At 38.4% G+C, this 22,733-nt stretch overlaps 1 protein-coding gene across 1 annotated transcript; it reads left to right on the top strand.

The window, feature by feature from the left end:
• Positions 1-10,775: 10,775 nt before the first annotated feature.
• GALR1 (galanin receptor 1) lies at positions 10,776-22,467 on the top strand. Its single transcript, XM_041408122.1, has 3 exons — positions 10,776-11,529; positions 17,734-17,799; positions 21,203-22,467. The coding sequence occupies exons 1-3, from the start codon at positions 10,828-10,830 to the stop codon at positions 21,518-21,520; spliced, it is 1,086 nt and encodes a 361-aa protein (XP_041264056.1). The 5' UTR covers positions 10,776-10,827; the 3' UTR covers positions 21,521-22,467.
• Positions 22,468-22,733: the final 266 nt, after the last annotated feature.

Genomic DNA, 22,733 nt, shown 5'->3' with positions numbered 1-22,733 from the left:
AACTACTTAATTAAAAAAAACCCAAAACTCTAGATGTGGTTTAAAGAAATTGATGCATCATTTACTCTTCATTGTCCTCCTGCAGGATTTCAGCCAGGAAACCATTCAGCCACACAGATTTCATTACTGAAATAGATGGAAACATCAGCTCATGTAAAAGTTTCGAGCACAAGAACAGAAAGGCAAGATCAGTTTTTCTTTGTCAATTTTTTTTCCCCCAACCCCATTTCTGCTTTGTCACTTTTCCACATCGTTTGTGCGCGCAGCTTCTCGGGCTCCCTCTGCTGGGTACCGGGCCGAGGCCGCGCAGTAAAACCCGCACGACTGATTTCATTAGCATTTCATGCTCCAGGAATAATTAAGAAATCATCCATTTATTAAAGTATAAAGCTTCATATAGCCTACGTGTGTAATCTAGATCATAATATGCTTCATGAGCTGAAAAATATTTGAAAAAAATCTTCCTTCCCCCCCCCCCAATTTCTTTTGTGGTTTGAAAAGTGAGAAATAGAAGATGCAACTAACCAGTAGATTAATGTCCCATAATACGCATGCTAATAATCCAAATAAAACACCTAAATACAAAATTTCAGGTAAATAGAGATATAATAATAATCCAAATAAAACACCTAAATACAAAATTTCAGGTAAGTGGCTTTTAATATCTCTATTTACTAAGGGAAAATTCTCCAATAATCTGGATGCATCATGCTTTCTCTTAGCTGGCAATCTTTTCTCCTAACTCAGGTGAGGATGTGCATTTTCTCTTGATCCCCAGGATATTGCAAGTTAGCATGGGAGAATTTCTAGATCAAATCCCAGGAGATATGGCCCACTTTTGAGCAGATATCCAGCCAGTTATAACATTACTATAAATTTCTAAAATATTTCTATAATCAATATAATGAAAAGTCTCCTCTAAAGGCTCAAGAAAAAGAAGCTGGCTCTTGTTGTTGGTTTGTTTGGGTTTGTTTTTTTAAGTAGACTAACAATATTAATAATTTTATATGTAATTCTTTGTATTAAACCAGAATTACTTGAAATTGGAAGGAAAATTTGCAGAAGACAGCTCCAGATCACAGATCATATCCTCAAAAAGTCAATTTTACCTAGACCACAGGTGAACAGAATTAAGACTAAGTAATTTTTCACTTAGGTCAAGCTTCCAAAAATTATTGCCTTTTCAGAACTTCTTATGGTTTAAATACCTGTATTTCATTTCCAACAAACAGCTAAGTACAGAGATAATGAGAAACAGATACTGAGTGATAAGTACATATCTTTATGATCATGTCTTCAGCACTAAGAAGCTACCTGCTCTTCAACGTATCCAGAAAATAATGGTCTCAGGTAAATTTTGACTGTTAGAACAAACCTATGGAACAGCTTTAGGTGGCTCAACACATCCCTGCTAATGGTGCACCCCCGTCCAGGGATAAGATCTGCTGCTAGAAGTCTCCCTTCCTGAAGTTTATGATGGTCAGTCAAGGTTGTGAGTATGGACACAAAACTGTGTTTTACAGAGAGAAGCTTATGAATGACGCCTGATGCAATATAGAATGCCTTGAGAGAATTTCAGCTTCATTTTAAGTCCTTGGCAGTATGCACCACTTTGTATAAATAGAGCCAAACTGCTGAAGAAAATATGTAATTTATTGCACAATTTTTGACATGAAAGCTTTCTATTATAGTGATGACTAATAAATACAAAAATAAGAGATTTATGTTGCTGTGCAAGTGGCCATGAGTTATTTTGGCATTGGTTGATTCAAGTTTGTTTACATTAGGTTTTCTGAAGTGTTTTAATGAATATTTGCTGGTTTCTTTTCTGTAACCTAATGGAGCAAAAATTTCAAGCATTGAAATTTTCCTTCAGAATTTTTATAAGGAAATGTGTACTACAAGAGCTTAGCACAAAATTGTCCTAAGACAATTTAAACACAAACACATTCTCTTCAACTATTGCTCTGTAATATTGTCCCTCTCTTTGACACGTAGGTTTTCCTATGCTGTTGCAAAAAAAATCATAATTGCAAACATCTTACTCTTAGAAAAGATCACAGTATAAAATAATAGGAAGAAAGGCAGCAAGGTCATGAAACAGAATCCCTGAAATACTTCAGTCTCATTAAATTCAATTTGGGTAAGCTCTGCTGAGGATTTAACAACACTACTCTGAGTTCTCTGCATCTCAGAAGAAATGTTTTATCTATTGATTATTTTTCACACATGGAAAAAATCTAAGGAACTAATTCTTTCTCAAGGAAACCACTGATAGATACAACTGATGGATAGTGTTCTTGATGTGATATTTTTGGGTAAGACTAGCAAAAGATCATATTCTTGAATAAAGTCATCCTTTCACAACTGAAACAATTTATTGAAAATTCTCAGATAGGTAAAACAAGCTATCGATTCACTTCAGATATCTCTTTTGAATATTTTTCTTTTAAAAGTCTTTAATAGAAATGTAGAAGAGTCTTTAACAGAAATGTAGAAAATAATCTGAGAAATATGACTAAAGTAATTGCAAAGTGGTTTTCCTCCTTCGTTTCTGTGGCCATACTTTTCCCTTCAGTGTTTCAGTTTTTCCTTAAAAAAAATTAAATCAAACACAGGCCACCAAAACAAAACTAAAAAGCTCCATTTTAATTTATGTTACCATATTACATTCTTAAATGACTATGTAAATATAGGCTGAGGTTTTCTTTTCTTTTCTTTTATAAATAACTTTTAATATAATGTCAAAACACGGTAGAAAATTGGTATAAACTGACAAGGTTCCAGCTGAGCCAAATTTCATCAGTGATAGATTTCAAACTCAATGAACCTAAGAGTTCACTCTAACCTAATTTTCTTTAAATGGAAAAAGATTCACAAAGTTATGCCAATTCCATAATCTACTCAATTGATGCTGTGATTGTTTTATTTCTGGACAATTACTTGTGGGATATCAGTGGAAGACGAACATAATTAGAACTCAAAAAATTTACTTTTTATTAGAAAAATAGAAGTCTTAAAAGGTGGATTCTGGAGTTATTTTAAAATGGGAAAGAAGAAAAGATATAGCAAGAATCTAATCAAGATAAAATGAGTTAGTGTGTCTTCTTTTTTACACGAAATCCAAACTAAAGCTAAAAATCAATTTCTTAGAAATATTAAAGAAAATACAGGAATAATTTATGTTCTGACACTCAGTTTGTCACTATATTAAATATGAAACGACCCTATCAGCATGTTGACTTACACACGTTACTCCAGGCTTCCTTGGTGTGAAACACCGCAAAAATAATGTCATGAGGGCATTTGATACCAAAAGCAAGCACAGCTTCTCATGCTGAGCTGTTGACACAAAGGACTGGGCTGCACACGGGACTGACAGGAAAAGTTGGATATGTAAAGGCACAAAGTATGGATGCTCTGGCACCGAGTCTACTTGCAATGCCTCTTCAGGGTAGTTTATATTATCCTCTGGATTCACTAAAAATGATCATTGTACGCCAAGGCACATTGCTATTTTCCTTCTAGGAGGAAAAGCCAAGAAATCTTTGTATGTTGGATTAAATTTTTACCTCAAGTTCCTCCACTAGGTGGGCACGTGTGAATATGAACTGTCTCCACAAGGGCTGCTTGTCTTCAGATATTGGAAAGGCTACAAAAGCAGAGAGATTGCACCATTTTGCATATTCATAGATAAGAGACAAGTATACTTAAATTGCTGCACTAGGAATGTAAGTAGACAATAATAGAGATTTCTGATTGCAAATGACAACTGAGCACTAGGAGTGTCTACAAAGGCGGGTTTTGGAATCCTGGATGCCGAAAATTTTAAAATTTCTTTGCTTAAAGGCACAGACTCACAAGACAACACTGCATTTGACCTGAGGCCATGGAACAGGCTTCCAAAATTAATCGATAGTACTGGGATTATGGGTGTGTAGTTGGTTTAGAAGTGTGCAGTATCACAGGCTGGAAAACTTAGAGTTTGGCATTTTAGAATATAATAAATATGAAGCAAGATGCAGGTTTTAGGGCAGAGGCAGGTTGTTCTTCTTTATCTTCTTCTTCTTCCTTCTTTTTCATGGTGATGTTTTGTAATTGGACAGAAAAGTCCACACTGCGGGTTTTGAGGGATCAGTTATTGGGTTAAGAGGGAAAATAATCCCTTCTTAATTGGATAGTTTAGTCTTAAAAGACCTTGTAACAAGAGATTGCTAGCTATTTTGTGCCTTGCTAAAGAAAGGCTGCCGAACTCATGGCTGTGAGACTGTTTCACTGATAAGAAATGATAAACACCTGAGTCCGAACATGAACTACTGTCTCAAGTGCCTTCAATCCAGATGCAGAGAACCAATAGGTGGGGGGGTTCCATCAGTGCTGTTGTTTTATGATAAATAGGTATTTATGAAGACTGGTTCTACATAATTAATTGTTCTGATTTCTGTTTGCCTTCAGAGATGAGGGGCAGATAGATTAGAAACTCCTCCAGCAGAATCCTCTTCCATGGAGCTCTGCACATACCCAGTGAGTCTTGAGAGGTGAGGGAAGGGAAGGCTATCACATCTATAAGTTTGGTGAACTTCAAATAAACCCTGAGTAATAACATCTCCTGTGAAATGTCAGAAAAATGAAAAACAGGATCGCTTCAATGATCTGGACTCTAAATGAAGCCCTCTCCCAGAGCAAATTAAAACACTGCACAACTGAGCCTGAATCCATAAGCCCAAACTTAGGCAGTTACTAAAACAGATAAGAAAGAAAAGTCTGGCTCATACAAAGCTTAAGCTACCTCCATCCACTGCAATAAAGTGCTTCAGTAATTACCTGAAAGTAAAACTGGTCTCTGTTCTGTCAGAAAAAAAATTGCAAGAGCGGGGAAAAGGATTCACTAAAGCCCAGAGAACTGGCAGCAGCACTTAAATTGGCTTCTGCAAGACCTGAAGTTGAGACCTATGGCAACTATGGAATTAATTTGCTGGGCTGAATTTGTCATTTTGATCTCTATATGTTAATTCTCTCTCCTTGAATTCTGATGCAACTAATGTCCTAACAGCAGTAAAGTGATGAGCAGCATACAAGCCTGCAAAGGAAAAGAATCTTCTAGTCATCCCCAGAACTTTGTAACTGGAAATAATTTTGTCAGGCTATTTAAACAGAAGATAGAAGATGGATATATTTTGTAAAGCAGACAGGATCTGATAGTAATTCTAATAGTAGTTCTAATGAAGACTATTAAATCTGCATTAGGGTTTTTGTTTCCTGACTCACAATTGATACAATGACAGTCTGACACACAAAATTAAAAGAAATTGTGAACTAGCAGGTTTTGTCTACAAAAATTCTGTTTTTCTTTACTACATCTTTGCAAGACCTTTGCACAGCTATAGAGGTATGTTTTTACTGTTTTCCTAGAGACTATAAATCTCTGCTTACATAGGTATCCATATAAAAAAGTCAATATTCAAAGAAAAATCAAAATTATGATTTACATTTTTTTTGGACATGTTGCCTCCAGGAAAATGGCAATCCACTCACATAGCTGTATTTGGATCCATCCCCATGCTCCTTGGTAAGGTGTATAAATTAGATTTTGCTTCTCTTGAATGAGGAAGACTGGTGTCAAGCCAAGTCCATGGTGCTGCTGACACACAAGCCCTTTCTTGTGGAAGGAGTGCTGTGGAGAGCCTGAAGGAGACAAGGTTGCTGCTACTGCTGCTGACAGGATGGAGGAGAGTGTAGAGGCAGCAGTAACTGCTGGGAAAAGTGTCCATTGTGTCTATTCACTATGCAGCACCCACCTGTTTTCTCCCTTTGCCCAAAGAAATGCCCTAGTGAGGAAGGTCTCCGGGGCTGGACAGTGAGGTCCTGACCTTTTCCCTTACATCAGATGTTCACTCCCTCTGCCCGTGCCCTGAGCTGACCCCAGACAAAGCAACCTGCAAACTCCTGGCTGATTTGCCAGCAGCACACAACTGCTTCAGCTGGAATCACACTTTCCAAGTTACTTCTTTTTACTGCTGCCTCTTTCAGCCTTGATTATTTTGATGTCATCATGGCTAAGGTAGCTTCTTGAGCCCATATTTCTGCTTTTCCTATATAGAACATGATGCTCATTTTACAGAACTTAAGCCTTTCATAAGCCCTACGACCTCACTCCAGTCAGCTGTACATTTTACAAAGCAGTTTGAAGGTAGAATAATTGTCCATTTGAAAGATTTCTGCAGCTGCTGTGCCCATGACCTGGATACCTGCTGCATTCTCCTGAGTTTAATAAGACCTGATCTGTTGTTATATTGTATTACAAGTGTTCATCAAAATATACTTGATTCTGTTTTAGACAAAACACAGCTGTGTTTTTATGCACAGGTGAGTTGCTTCTGCAGCCAACATTAAAAAGCATCCCATGGGGTAATTGTCACAAATCAATGAAAATGAAACAAGCAACTGTCTTCAACAACTATAATACAAGTTCAAGTTGTTAGACCATGGTGTTTAGTTTTTGGCATTTTTTACAGAGAAAATTGCTGGGTGTTGAATAAAGAATGGATACATGTTTTTATGTACAATTTTTAAGCCTAAAACATATTACTTGAAAGTACAAAATGTGGAATGGGATTTTGGAGACTTAGCTTCAAATTTACTTTTGATTGCCTGCATTTTAGCGCTTTTTTAGAACTGATTTTTAAGAACTGGAATAGAGAACTAAGAGGAAAAAAAATCAGCACAGACTCAGGGATGGAATGACAATGGCTCTCAAATGTATATGGGCAGATGTTTACTTCTTTTTAAATGTCAGCAAGAAGCAATAAACTTCAATTTATTGGTGACACTTCTCCACTATGGAAATCAGAATGTAGTGACAACTGTGACCTGAGGGTTACATTATTCCCAAGAATATATATAGAAGGGGAGTTAATGCTTATAGATACTTGCCTTTTACATACTGCTAACTTTATAGAAGGTGAATCAAAGGTTCATTATGATTCATGGACTTTTTAATTTGGCTTTTGAATTTTACTTGAACTTCACATCTGCCTTTAAAATGTGAATTTCTACTCCAGGAACTTGTCACAAAGAAAAATAATGGGGTATGATTGATGTGACTGTTGCCTCTGATCTCGTTTCACAAATAAATTAAAAGAGTCAGTCTTCAAAATACACCTGTTTTCAGTCTTGTGTTTTATAAACAAAACATGACCAAATCTGGAAAATCTTTTTTGCAGCAAAGAAGAGTGGCCAATCAGCTAAGGACTGAACTATCAAAAGATTTCTAAAGGTCAGGGTTACTCATATGCTTTAGTATAAATACACTTTAAATGGTTTATCTTTATTGACACAGGGGTGCATTTGAGAGCCTTGAACCTCAACTCCAGCTTCAACTTCACTATGGAAAAAAGCCTGAAAACACTCCCAAAAGTATTTATACAAGATTTTACTAAAACTTCTCTGAAGAAGTTGTGTATCTTATTATTTTATTCTTGTGGAATGATAAAATGCATAGAGACATCTATGTATGTATTTGTATAATTAGATGCTGATTTTTGTGCCTTAGATAGTCAATGTAATCAAAAGTGGGACAGTAGATAAAACCTTTATTTTTTATTGTTTCTGATGTGCTAATTATATGTTCCTTTAAAAAAGATAAATGCATTTTACTGACATTATATTGACAATATGTTTATTATACATATATACATGCATTAAATAGGAACAAAGAGCTTAGTAGTAATTAATATTTTAAATCAATGCATTGGAATCCTCATTCCTGAGATAAAATTTTACCAGTGTAAGTCAAATATTTTTATTATTGGAACAACATAAAGATAACATAACCAACCATTGGAGTGAGAAAAAAGAAGGACATCCTTGTATGTTTTTACAGTAATATCTTCTGGATTAACCCACTGAGGAGTAAATATGAAGGCCTAGACTTAGCAGGGTACGTAGGTTCCCATCCCTTTTAGACATGCCTACTATTTTCTCCATTGATTGCAATGGAAAATTTTGGAGCCAAACAAATTTTTGGAGGTGAGTTGTCTGATAAAGAGAATTGTGGATTCTAGTCACTGACAGAAGAACACTGCACACAGTTTCTTGCTCTTTCTGAAGTTCCTAGGCTATTTTAGCTTAAGTAGATCTTTTCCCATCAAATAGTGTTCAGGAAAATAATAAAATTAATTCAATAAAACTAGATTCAAGGAAATGTGTGAGGCACATGCTTAAGAGATCTCTTTTGCAAAGACATGAAATTTATTTTCTTAAAGTGCAATGCAATATTTTTACTGCATTTTTGTCCTGTAGGTTTTTAACTAGTTTCTGTATTTAGCTATATATTTATTTGTACTGAATTCATAACAGCTTTTCCATCTCAACTTTCTTTTGCATGAAAATTTTACTCAGTCTAGATAAGAACAGTGGTTTAACATGTCAATACCTGTTTGGTTATGACAATCTTAACCGCAGTCATGGGTGTTTTCAGTGTGGGAACTTTCGTTCACTCTTGTAAAAGCTGATGCCTGAAGGTCTTTGAGAAAAGCTACAATATAATTGTATAGTTGCAAGGGTTTTTCCTCCTAATGCTCAGGATAGTCTTATAGGAACTGTATAGGAACTTTAGAACAGATATGTAGCAGAAAAGCAAAGCTTGAACCACAGAACTGTCAATTAAATATCCAAAGGAAACCAACAGTCAACTCTCCCATCCAAATCACTAATGTGATTTTCAGTTTGATTCCTGCTAAAATTGATTTTGTTTCTATACCCACTTTTCCTGCCTACTTTTCTGTTAAGTGTAATTTCCTTTGTTCTAACCTTTCAGGCCATTCTGCACAAAACATATTATTTTGCGAGAAAACAGAAGTGTATGTGGTGAGGACCAGCAGCACGTCAGATGAAGGATTGCATTAGTTTCATCAAAACCAGGGCTACACTCCAGACATCCTGGAAAATGAGTGGTGTCTGGCAACATGACATGATTCAAAAGCAAACCATCAGTCGTATTCAAAAGGTTTCTTGTACCTCCTTCACCACATGAAGGAATTTATAGGCAAACACAGGCATCAGCAACACTAGGAAAATCTATAGACTTTTGTACATTTTCACAATATATTCAGAGACTTTCCAACAAGTGTGTGATATCTGATATATCCTAGAAATGTTTAACAGTGTTCTTTCTCACATCCCTTGCAGAAGTAGAGACTAGTAGATTTGCATGGTAATCAAACATGTCAACAAAATTGTAAAGAATGCACATTACAAAAAATTCCAAACCCAAGTCTCTGAGGAATCCTTACTAGTTTATTTTTGCTTGATATATTTATAAATACTTAAATGAGTTACAACAGATGTAGAAACCAGCTCAATCCAAATAAAAGTTTCTTAGATCTATATAAACTGAATTGTGCTCTCCCATGATGTGTTCCTTCAGACGTAATGGAGCAGACCATACATTAGTTTAATTAAAATCTAGATCTGCAGAAGTCAATGGCTTTGCAGTCAGCTGATGTGCAGCTGCTGAGATGCTTCAATATAAGTAGTAAAAAGAAAGGTAGAAAAAAAAAAACCCGTCAAACAGCAGACTGAAAAATATGCAAACAAAAGCTCGCTGCCTCCAACAGCACATCTGGGCAGTTCTGTTGGTCACTGCTGCTGCCAGCGGTAGCTCACTGACTGGTAATTTGGAAACAAATGGATATAAAACCTCAGGCAAATCCGTTTCGTTCACAAGGTGTGTGTGCCGGTGAGAATATTCTCATGAACTCGCATCCGTGTGCTGGAGGAAGTTTCCTGTTTAACCCCGTTCTGAAAGGACTGGCTTTCCAGGAGCTCCCGTTTCGGCCCCGTGTGGCGCTGCCCGCGGCTGCCCGGCTCCGGGGAGCCCGCGGGCCCTCAGCAAGGATGCGCTCCTGCTCTCGAACGGAGATTTGCTCTCGAACGCCGTGATTTGGCAGTGAAAAGCGGCTGGACTTCCTAGTCCATTTCTTCTGCTTTGTGCGTATGTGGTTTTGTGTTTGGTTGTTTTGGTGTGTTCTTTTTTTTTTTTTTTGGTGTTTTTTTTTTGTTTGGTTTTTTTTTTTTTTTGGTGTTTTTTTTTTGTTTGGTTTTTTTTTTTTTTTGTCGTTGTTGTTGTTTTGTTTTTTTTTTAAACGGGAAGGCGTGACAATGTCTGCCGCCTTTTGTCATTTGAGATACTCAGTGATTAATGGAGGAAACCTGCGAAGGAGGCGAGAAGAGCGAGCACAGGCGGCGCTTGGTCCGGAGAAACTCCAGCTGCCGGCTACCTGTTGAGGCGGGTTCACAGGGGCGTTTCATCATTTCTGTCTGTCCAAGCGAGTACATTGATGCCCGGCCAGACCAGCCGAGCGCCGCCTAGCCCTGCTGTGAGACACGGCTCCGGAGCCTCCCTGGGAGCGGCGGCACCGAGGGGAGAGAAGTTTTCCGGGGAGAGGACCGGGGTTCCGGCTGCCGCCCTGGGGGCGGGGAGGGGGGCGCCTACAAGCTGAAGGGTGGGAAGAAAAGGCGGGGGGAAATAAAGAGGGCAAGAAAACCCCACCTCCCCTTTCTCCGAGGACACGCTCCCGGGGAGCTCAGTCTCCCGAAGCAGCGCAGAGGCGCGGAGACTCCGCGGCTCTGCGGGCGGGGCGGGCGCGGCCGGAGCGCCTCCCCGGCGGCGGGGGCTGCGCCCAGCGCGCCGGCAGCTCCGCCCTTCCCTCCCCGCCGCCCGGTGCTGGTGGGGCGGCTGCCCCGGGCTCACCGCGGTCCGAGGTGCCGGGAAGCGGCGGCTCCGCGTTCCGCCCGCGGAAACTTTGCCCGGCGCGCTGGGAAAGGATGGAGCTAGGAGAGCCCGCGGCGGCGCCCCTCAACCTGTCCCGAGCCGCGGCAGAGACGCCCCGCGGGGAGTTCAACCTGTCCGGGCTGCCGGAGGCTGAGGGGACGCCCCTCTTCGGTATCGGCATCGAGAATTTCATCACCTTGATCGTCTTCGGTTTAATCTTCACCCTGGGTGTGCTGGGCAACACCCTGGTGATCACGGTGCTGGCGAGGAGCAAGCCAGGCAAGCGCCGAAGCACCACCAACATCTTCATCCTCAACCTGAGCATCGCCGACCTGGCCTACCTGCTCTTCTGCATCCCATTCCAGTCCACAGTCTACGTGCTCCCCACCTGGGTGCTGGGAGCCTTCATCTGCAAGTTCATCCACTACTTCTTCACCATCTCCATGCTGGTGAGCATCTTCACACTCTCGGCCATGTCTGTGGACCGGTACGTGGCCATCGTGCACTCCCGGCGCTCCTCAGCCTTGCGTGTTCCCCGCAATGCAATGTTAGGTGTGGGGCTCATCTGGGCGCTCTCCTTCGCCATGGCCTCGCCTGTGGCTCACCACCAGCGCATCTTCCACCGCGAGACCAGCAACCAGACCTTCTGCTGGGAGTTCTGGCCCAACCCACGCCACAAGAAGGTCTACGTGATTTGCACATTTGTCTTTGGGTATCTGCTCCCGCTGCTGCTCATCTCCTTCTGCTATGCCAAGGTGGGGCAAGTGTAAAAGGATGGGAGGGACACAGTGGTGGAAAATGTGTCCATGAGCCATAGGGCTGTTTCTGGGCATGTGGAGAGACTTGGCAATGTTGGGAGAAAAAGGAGGAGGGGTGAGTTTGTGCCACAAAGGGTGAGGGCAGTTTTTATAGCTGAGGGGTGTCTGAGGGGTGACATATGTTCACTATCACAGAGAGGTCAAAACAGGGAATGCATGGGGTGAGTGGGGAGGGGTGTTCTGGCAATTAGTGGGGTGTCCCTGTCAGATTTCCCTGTTGCAGGATGCTAAGAAGCCCCGGTGCTCTGCTGCTTTCTCCATCACCATAACTCTTAATTTCTTGCAGTGCTGCGTGAGGAGTTTGACTCAATAAAGTACAACAAAGCAACAAGTTGTTCAGGCTTCAGATGAAGCATTGTGGTTCTTTAAAATGTCCAGTGCACTTGCAAGTGACAAAAATTATCTTTTTGGTGTTAAGAGCAAAATGTACTTCATGCTGCCTGGTCCCTGTGGTGCCATGTCTTGCCCCAGTTGAAGTTAATGAGAGAGTTGCCTCTGACTTTGGCAAAGGCACGTGGTTCCAGGGAGCAGGGCATGAGAACCCAGGTAGGAAAAAGCAATAGTTAAGGGTGGCCTGAATATGCATATTTAAGAACTTCTCTGCTTAAGCAAATTGTCACATTTTTCTGGAGTAATAATTGCAGCCTTCAGTTTACAATCCTCTGCGTGCTGCTGAACAGGATCTGGAGCACCTGCTGATATCTTGCTGTTTCTGTGCCAACTGCCTTCAGTTGCAGGATATCTCCTTAGGCAGTGATTTACATTGGAGAGGATAGGACTGCTCTTGCAAATACAAACTGTTTAAGTCAGTTCAACTGGCAAGTTCAGTAGATGTACCTGAAGTATTTAATTTGAACAAGTAATTTTGTGTTCTGCTCAGTTTCACATATATTACATCAGCTTAACTGTGATGTGCAAATTGTGGCTGTAACGTTGTCCAACTCTGATGAAACCAAGGCATGCAGAACACAAAGGACAACATTTCTAAATGGCTGTTCATAGTGGAACAAATCCAGCCTGGCAAATGAAGAAGAAACACAAGTTTTCATACATAAACCGAATCCTGCTTTCCCTGAATGAATATATTGGTATTTCATCTACTGTGATGAATATGACTGAGCTGTAGTGACAGATCGTCAGTTTGAAGAAACTATTACACATTGCAGAGAGAACACTACAGAGTGCACACGGAGTTTTCAGCTACTGATTCTTCCCTTTTTCAGAGCCAAAGCATCTTCTGTTTCAGCATAAAGTGCTGGTCTTTGAAGTCTAATTATATGAGAGAAGATTAAAAAGAAATCTTTCAAAATTAGCATAGTCCTGTAACAGTGTAGGCATAAGAAAAGCCAATATGCTTAACCAGAATATATGTATAGTAAATAAAACACACTCTGTCATTACAAAGCACCTCTACAGAAGTAAATCTCTCAATATTAGTATTAATATGTAGTTTAAAAAAAAGCAGCAAAAACCTCTCCAAGCCAACAAAAGCAACTCTATGTGAAAAATATGCCCAAGAACAAGTTAATAAAATCAAGGCCACTTGAAATGACAATAAAATCCTGTGCTTAAACTATTGCCAGCCTAGGCTCTCACTCTGGCTTTGTGATGTGTTTTGATCCTCTGTGTGTGAAACTGCATGCCACAGTGTCAGGCTGGAGGAGCTGACCTGAAGGGATGAATTTTAGAAGATAGCTAGGAGGTAGCTGGTATTACCACCAGTTTACAGGCTGTAAAGTGCCATGACTTGTACAGAACTATCGAAGGTATTTGTACCCTACAGCTGAAGAGTCTCTCCTGCCTTCTTTAGGAGCCACTGACAAACCTCCAACTGCAGTATTTTGGGACAGGGAGAGCCTTCTCAGGCTGAGCAACCCCAGCTCTCTCAGCCTGTAGACATCAGGAGACATTAATCCCTGCATTAGTTTTTTATGGACTTCACTGGTTTTCATGAACTGTGGATCAGTGAGATAACGCAATCTTCTGTTGCAGTAAATTAAGACAAAGGAGACTCATTTCTTTATTTGAATATATTGCCTTTTCCAGACTCCTTTAAGGCAGTTCTGTTTCTTTCATAAACAAATTGCAATTGAACTTTCAGTTTTGAAAGTCTCATTTTTTAGGCACTCTAATAGGGAGCCAAGTTCTTTTTCTATCTCACTTCACATTTACATTTATTAGCAGAGCATTTTTCCAATGGATAACAATGCTGTTACAATGTACAGAGGTGCTGAAGTAGTGCCAGGTATTTGAAAGCAGTGTCCTCCCAAAATATCTCATGTGATACATGCTCTTCAGGCAGAGATTTATGAGACCATGCTCTGTCTTGTATGTATAGCTACCTCTTTTCTCTCTTCCAAAAGGAACATTAGTTCCATTTCAATGCAAATTTTTGATAGATGAGTGAAAATATCAGAATTAAGGATACTTCCCTAATTTTGTGAAAACAGCAGACAAGGAAGAAGTGCGGAGTCTCCGTTATCCTCTCTCTTTTAAGGAGTCGGTTTGCATTCAACTATTAAACACCAGACAAGCCATAAGGGAAGAGGTCTTATTAACTTACAGAGAAGACACATCTTTTTTGGGAACACCGTAAAAAAGTCACAAATCCATAGGAAACCAGCTTTTGTTGCCTCAGAGAACTACTCTTGAAAGAAGATTACTACATCGGGGGGAGGAGCAGCGATTATGAAGCGATCAGCTGAGTCTCAGCACTGCATACTTACAGACACCTTGTGTCCTGACTCTTATTGCTTATCATTTTACTTGCTGTATTTTTGTAACACTGGCTTTTTGTATGTGTTTTGTAACAGTACTACAACATTTGCTCACTAGTATGTCCTTAAAGAGTAAAGTGATAAATGATTCCCAGTCAGCTTCTAACAGTTGACATCTGCCAGGGTTGTGCAATGTTACAACTAATTTTGGGCACCTCCATTTTTCAAGGATTCACTCCTTGAAAGTCAGGCCTCTTTCAATCAAACCTTTAATTTAGACACATATAGTTATTAGCAAACATTTCCTTTTTTAGATGCATAATATTAAATTTTTCTTTAAAACAAATATGTCTTGCCTTAAGAATGTTTCCATTATTATCTATCATTCTGAACATTCTGAATTCATGTCATGTATGATTTACAGACTTGTTTAAAATTAAGCTATAAAAAGTAACAGCCTCAACATAAAATACAAGCTTATCTGGCTTTGGATATTATATCCTAAATTTTGCTGAGCAGCAAGGGGAAAAGTTTATTAAACTTCACTGAAAGAGAAAAATAAAAGCTATGACACATTAGTCACACACTCTTAATTGAAAGAGGATGAAGGATTTCTTGTGACAACAGAAGTAGTGACATTACTTTAAAACATGGATTACAGGCAATAGCACTTGAATTTCAATCAGGTTCATACTACAAAGGTTGTTCAGAATGTAATGCTTACATTATCTGTAAAACAAGAAGTTCATTCTTACTATACAGTGACCTTGTGCAGGCTTTCCTTCTGCATGATTTTGGCTGATAATGAAGGTGTGGTCAGTGAAATGCCAAACAGCAAACATGGTTTTTAACACTGTCGACTTCAAACTTTCATAAAGTTTGGTAGACTTATGTGAAGAGGCACAGGTAGTTGAAGTTATTTTCTTCACTCCTGTATTGCAAAAATCTCTTTCACAACTTTATTTGGTCAAAGTCCTCAGTCAGGGCTCTCAAGCTATCTTGAATGTAGTTTCTGAAATAAATGGGGGAAAAGAATAATTTAAAAATTACTTTAAAAAGAGAAAAAAAGAGAGAGAAAGAGAAAAAGAGAGAGAGAGAGAGGAAGGAAGGAGGGAGGGAGGGAGGAAGGCAAAACCAAGGGCCTACCAGATGTCATGAGTGGTACTCTTGGTCATAGTCTGTACCACACTAGATCCTACAAGTCTCCTTACAGTCTCTTATACAGCAACATAATTTTCTTACCACACCACCCCAATCTCACCCCCAGAAAAGAGGGAAGCTGATCTCTGAACAGCAGGTACATGAAAGCTGGAGTTGAAAATAGTGAGGGGCACACGGTAGAATTATTGTTTACTCAGGCTGTTAGATTGGTTCCTCGTTGGTTATTCATTGGCCCAGAGAAGAGGAAATTTGAACAGGGTATGGGGAGAGTGTCTTAGATTTGCCATGCAGAGTTTGTGCATAAACATGGCTCTTTTTTAACACTCCATGGCAGTCTCTGTAGGTCTTTGAGAGCTGTCCCACTGCTGTTGATAAGTAGTTGCATTTTGCCTGTTTCTCTTGCTGTTACTTTTCATGCCATCTGGTACAATACTATGCCAATATGTTTTCACTGCAAATACTTATTTTATGAAATGTGTATGTAATCCAAAAGAGGGGAAGCTGATAAAGTTCATTTGAAGGCTATAATCTAAGTTGACAACAAAACCCTCCTCCACCACCTCCCAACCCCCCTCAAATATCCAATTTACCTGTTTTGTCTCCTGCATCTTTCTTTGAACTGGAGAGGGATACAATGCAAAACTTTGGGATAAATGTTTCAGAACAGAAGAAAAAAGTGTTTGTAACTGTAAAACCTATTTTGGAGTTCTGATCTCTGTGAAGAGCTTATCTGACTTTAGTTTTGGGCTGCAAGGGAGAGCTACAGAGCAGTGCAGTCACTGGGTGGCACGTGATGGGATTTACAAAGGTAGAAACAGCCCATTGCTGTAAGTTATGTGAAGGGGGTATGATAGATGAAGCAGCAGTGATGGGACATGAACTTAATTGCATTCCTCCCATGCCCTTTTTTTTAAGTTTTATGTTTTTTACTGATGGACTCAGCAATTCATCTGGTCTCTACAGGGTGATGGGAGGTGAATAAAAAGTCTGTAAGCCAGACAGTCATCTCCCTGTTCTGCTGGGGTTCTGCCCTTTCCTTTAGGTCTGCTTCATACTGAAGAAGAAAGAAATGAAGTCAAAATAGGACTTTCTCAGGGAAAGACCATTTATTTTTCTCCTGCTTTTTCTTAGTTTGGGCTAGCTCCCAGAAGTGGTCTGGATAATGTTTCCAAATAGGAAGTGCATGCAGGGTGAGTCACACAGTAGTACACAGACAGGCACAAATGAACTGCACTTACAATATTAAGTGGTTATAAGTGATTTCTTTTTTTTATTGTTGTTGGTGTTTCTCTGGTATAGAAGAGTAGATACATAAAAAAATAAGTTTGCTGATGAGCTCTGGACATTCACGAATACCATCTTACTTCTTTTAATTCAATATGTATGTCTATAAAACTCAAGTGCCAAAGTCTCTAGAGCATCTTGACTGATGGGATCAAGTCTCTAGATCATCTTGACTGATGTCTGTCCTGATAGTGGTTAGCTGTGCAACCCAAAGAACACAGAGAAAATGTCACCCGATGATATGAAAGAATCTGAATTTGGACCCTTTTCCCCAATCCAAGATCTCTTTGCGTCCTCTATCCAAACCTTATGTGTAAATGCTCTTGGACAATGAGCCTTTTTGTGACGTATTTTTAAAATTGGTTTGTGAAAGATGGATGGTGAGTATCATCACATTGTTGTGAAAGGTCATGCCTCATGTGTCATGCCTCGTGTGTCATGTCTCATTTTAGTATAAATTATTCTTGAAAGCCTAAGCTTCTTTCAAAGATCAAATAGTGCCAACGTCTTGATTATACTAATCAAGCAATCTGAGGGAAGCAAATTATGCAGGTGACTCAGAAAAGCTCTGACTCAAAACATACACTTTTCTTATGTTACACACACTAAAGGTCATTCTAAACCAAGTCTTTGACTTTTTATGGAAAAGGAAAGATTGCTAATTCTATGTACAAGATAGATTTCCATCCATTTCCTTGTTAATTTGTGATATGTATTTGTTATATAATACATCTGAATATTTTAGTAAGAATTCAGTTGTGGTCTGCTTTGTTTTTGTTGGTTCACATGCACTCACATATGTAATTATTTTGATTTTCCTACTGTGCACATTTGAAATGTGTAAGCTGGTTCAGTGATATCTGCTAGTGAATCATGCAGTAGTGGAGAGCACAAGAGTACTCTAAGATACCCAGGTTTGAATTTTGTTTGAATAGAAATCGGGGAAATATGATAAAGAGATGCAAATTAATCTTTTCAGGTTCTTAATCATCTGCATAAGAAGTTGAAAAACATGTCAAAGAAGTCAGAAGCATCGAAGAAAAAGGTATGTTGCATTCACTACTAATACTCATTTGTGTGTATTTTAGTTTTATGGCTAAACTAATTTGGTACTTATTGCTAAAGATGTAACAGAGAGAAGAAATTAAAATTAAGTATTTAATGAAAAGTTCAGTGTCTCTCTGAACTTAGCAGACTGGAATCTTTTCTGATCCAGGTTTTCCATCACATTGCCATTACCTGAGATCCTCATATTTGGAACTTCAGAGCATCTGAAATTTAGGCACAGGGAGACAACCTGTCTTTTGTGTTAAATTTTTTTTTCCTCACTGGCATTTTCCCCTGACTTGTGCATCATGAGAAATTTTTTTTTAAACTAGCTGATTTTGTGATGTCTTAATGAATAATTCCTAGGTTGTATGAGGGACCTTTAAAATGAAATTTATTGTGCTTCCCAATAGGAGTCTATTAGGAGACTCCTCTTGATTCTCCAATTCTTCTATTGATTTTCCATACAATGTTTTCTTCTCTCACATTCAAGACATGTTATATATTGGATACAAATAGAATCATGAATGATCTTTAAAGAAGAATATAAGCTTTATGATTTAGAACAATATTTGAAAGATGCATTTAAACAGAGAATTTGTCACTTAATATAATGTGGGTGTGATTTTTGAGCAGATTTGACCACAGTGATCATTTGAGTAACTTCTCATTTTATAGATGTGGAGGAAAAACCCCTTGAGCTATAGCACTTCATTTGATCTGATCACTGTTTTCATATGGGCATGGAGAGTGCCTGCAATGTAAATGAGATATACATGGACTCAACAGGGAATAAATACTCTCTCATTTATGCATTCTCTATTCTTCTGAAAAATATCCTACTCAACACATTTTGATTCCTAGAATTAAAAGCATTGCTGCTCTGACTCACTAAAATATTTAACATGTATAATTTTGCATTTAATGTTGTCAAGGCCAAAGGTATAGCTTTCAAAGACTTTTGTACATTGCCATCTCTCATCTAAATTCTTCTCAAACTGGAAATATCTCTGCATTTCCTCTAACCACTAACTCTCAAAAATTGCAGATCTGACTAGGAATTAACTTTCATAGCTTCAGGATAAAGCATTGCAGATATGATCAAGACTGCTTGAATGCATCAGGGTTCAGTAGCCAGAGAGGAAAAGTAAGCAAAAAGCAGTCCAGATTTTTTTTTTTTTTTTTTTGCCTTAGAAGATGAGTTTCTAAACCTAAGGTCTAACTCATGCTTTTCAAAATGACTTTGTCTTCATTAGTGTGTTAGTGTTCCATCTGGTTACCATGTCTTTCTTCTTTTCCTTCTACTATCTTGTGAAGAATGCATTTCAGGTGTAATAATACATTTTTAGCTTTATTCAAACATTTATGAACATTCTAGTAGCAGAATCTTAAAATGAATTTGCTGCCTGTGTGGAAAAAAGAGAATGAAAAATATTAATTTGCCTAAGTTCTATTTTTCATGCTTTTTGGTCACAAAGCATCAATATTAATGTCATATGTTTCAGGTGGGTTTTATGTGCTAATAAGAAACCCTAAGCAAGCTCCCAGTAGGTAAAAAAGAGCTGCTCTCTAGTGATACCTTGCTTGCAAGTCAAAGTGGTGATTTTGGAAAAGTAAGCTCTGAAGTTAGGCTTAGGAGGAACAATGGGATAAAGCAGATGTTGTGAGATTTCATAATGCAAAATTGCTTCTTCTGCAGACATGAAACACCTTAAATGAAAGTTATAAGAGACACATTGTCACCTTCTGCTTTCAGGTGCATCAATAGCCTATTGAATGTCAGTGATTTCCCTGGTTGATTTTTTTCAGAATTTTGAACAAACTGAAGTAAAATGCCTCTTTTGAAGTAATTGTGTGTGTGGTATCCTGAAAACTTGCTTTTACATGGAATATTAACCCACTGAACACATCAATCAGAGAATAAACTGCTCTTAGTTTATGCAGTCTTGTTAGAACACAATCCTCTCATAAGACCTGAAAAAATAAATATCTCTGTGGCTGTTTAAGTGGCAACGGATTTAAACTCCATAGGGCCAAGTAGAGGAATGGCTTATGAAAACAGATGCTTGCTTTAGACTAAACATATTATATTAACTGCAGATTTAATATTCTTTAGTTTCTATTGTGAGATTATACTGACCAACAACAGCATCTGTCATAAGTTATTTTGGCCTGTTGCCACAGAAATCAAAAATTTTTCCCCTAAGTTTTTCTAAGCTAACTCATGTTCTGATTACATAAGTCAATCTTAATTATTACTGGGCATTAATCAGTTCAAGAAGTACAGACCAAGTTCAATAAACTAGCAAAAAATCTACATATTTTTTTATGCTGCAATATTTATCACTCTGTGACCCCTGAGTTAGTTTTGGATGTGAAGAAGTTATCAGAAAAATTATGTTATAAAGTGTTAATATAGAAATTATAATGGCTCATGACATAATATGCTTTGGAATTATTATTAGACTTTTATTTGGAGACTTATTTAGTTGAAAGAGGTACTTGGAAGAGTAATAGATATTAATTACTTAGGCCACTGCAAAGCACTAACTGCTGTTTCTGAAGTAGGTGAAAGCTAAATAAAATATTGACAGTCAAATTCCACTGTGCCCTGACAGAACACCCTCAGCACCTGAAGGGTCCCTACCAACTGATTCTGGAGCTTAGAATGGATCTGGTGAAATTGATGGTCCTCTCATAAATAGTAGAAGTGGAGTGTGGAAGCAGCACTGAGGATATTTTATGTTCCGTTTTTTAATTTAGTGTTTGGTGGTGAACTTTAACTTCCAGATTGGTTTTGATAATGTGCAATCATCAGAAATTTCAAGCCCTTACTTTTTTATGTTATTGTATGACTCTGAGGAAATTCTTTGTTTAGAGGAGACACTTCCAAAAAGCTTACTTTAGTAAGCACTTAAGCAAGCTCTAAGCTTTTCCACCAGCTGCCTTCATGCATAATAGATCTTGAAGATCTTGAATACATTCTTGAAATTTTAATCAGAAATTATTGGTGCATGGTCCTAAAATTCATTAGATCTGGATGAGATTTCCCAAAGTTCCCTGTTGTTATTATTTTACAACAGGCTTAGGTGCACTTCAGAAAAGGCTAAGCTTTTGTGTAGGGAGTTAGGGACATCATTCTTCACTTTGAGGAAAGTTGTGCATTTGCTGTTTACTATGACATTTTCCAAGGCTGGGGTTTTCCTTGCTGTAACTCATTATGCAAAATAAAGCCCATATAAGTAATGGGGTGAAATCAGTAGCAAATATTGCAGTGTATTCTTTCTCTGTATACTTTTTGTTGTGGTTTTTTTTCCCTCCAAACAGAAGTTTTGAAGTAGGTTTAAAGCTGATTCTTTGAGTTCTCATCAGACATATGTGTTTTCCTTTCCTTGTCTCAGACAGCACAGACTGTGTTGGTGGTGGTAGTGGTTTTTGGCATCTCCTGGCTGCCTCATCATGTGATCCATCTCTGGGCTGAATTTGGAGTTTTCCCACTGACTCAAGCCTCCTTTCTCTTCAGGGTAACTGCACACTGCCTGGCTTACAGCAATTCTTCTGTGAATCCAATCATATATGCATTTCTATCTGAAAATTTTAGGAAGGCCTACAAACAAGTCTTCAAATGCCAGATTGGTAATGAGTCACTTCTGAATGATGCTAAGGAAAATAAAAGTCGGATAGATACACCACCCTCTACCAATTGTACCCACGTGTGAATGTTGAGAACCCTTGTATGTTGGCTCTTCCTTTATGTAAAACATAAACACCAAGGAAAAAAAAAAGCACAATGAGCTTTATCCTGGTTTATCTTGATAAAGCTAATTGGTATTTAATGTACTGAAGTCGCATTTGTAACCAAAGTTTGTGAAACTCATGTGAAAGTAACCTGGGCTGATCCTTTGCATCGTAGATACCTTTGTCAAATAAAGCTCTTGGACTTTTACAGATATTTTAGAAAAAAAAAAGTTGAGATCATATGTCTGTATTCTTACTCACTAAGCATACAAAGGTACAAGAGGAAGATGCTGATGTGGTCAGGTAACTTTCTGACGTCTTACTTCATGAAAGTGAAAAATGGATACATTTCCTATCCTACAGATAATAAATACAGAACTACTGGGATTTCAAAGAGGAAAGCTTTTATTCTCTCTTTGGATTGTTTTAACAATGCCTTTTTTTCTTTTTAAAGTAAACCTGGGCTCTGATTTGGAGTTGGAATAAGTTGTGTACACCTTGAGGCAATTGTTTTAGAGAGGAAATGCTATTTCTATCTGTTTAGCTGGTTTTAATATGTCTTACTGAGCAAGGATGGATTGGTTTTCCACTTCATTATGGCTGCCTTGCTGTATACATAGAACTTTTGTGTACACTATATAGGGTTTTTTTTTATGGCCTGTGTGTAATTGTACCAGAAATGAGGATTTGTGTCTAACTGAGGGAAGCTTTTCTTCATGTGCTGCATGTGCATGTATACATGTGTTTTCCTAATTTCATGGGCTTTGAGATGGAGATACAGTTTTAAACGTGCAATGTATACATAGGTTTTAAATTATTATGTTTCATAAAGAAGCTCTAGACGATGCTTAAAGTTAGCATTCCCTTAAAGAGCTTGATATCATGTAGTTTTAAACAGGAAATACAAAGAATGTTGCATTTAAATTAATGCAAAGTACATAAGGTAAATGGTACAATTCTGCAAATTCTTAGATAAAACTAGTAGTTTCCACAGTTTTATAACTTTATTTATAATGTCTTTAGGTGGTAAACCACTAAAGAAATCATGGAAAAGTACTCCTTTAAAAACATTCATTTAGCTGGAGTAAGACATGATTTTACTTTTTTTATTAATGACCCATAGACTCATAGAGCAAATCAAATTAAAGGAACCTCTGGACATCCTCTCAAGGCAGGGATATGCTCAGAGTTGTA

The sequence above is a fragment of the Onychostruthus taczanowskii genome, unplaced genomic scaffold (assembly GCF_017590055.1).
Source record: "Onychostruthus taczanowskii isolate IOZ18803 unplaced genomic scaffold, ASM1759005v1 scaffold29, whole genome shotgun sequence".
Taxonomy (NCBI): Eukaryota; Metazoa; Chordata; class Aves; order Passeriformes; family Passeridae; genus Onychostruthus; species Onychostruthus taczanowskii.
The sequence above is the reverse complement of the archived record's forward strand: the minus strand, read 5'-3'. Positions and strand labels throughout refer to the sequence as shown.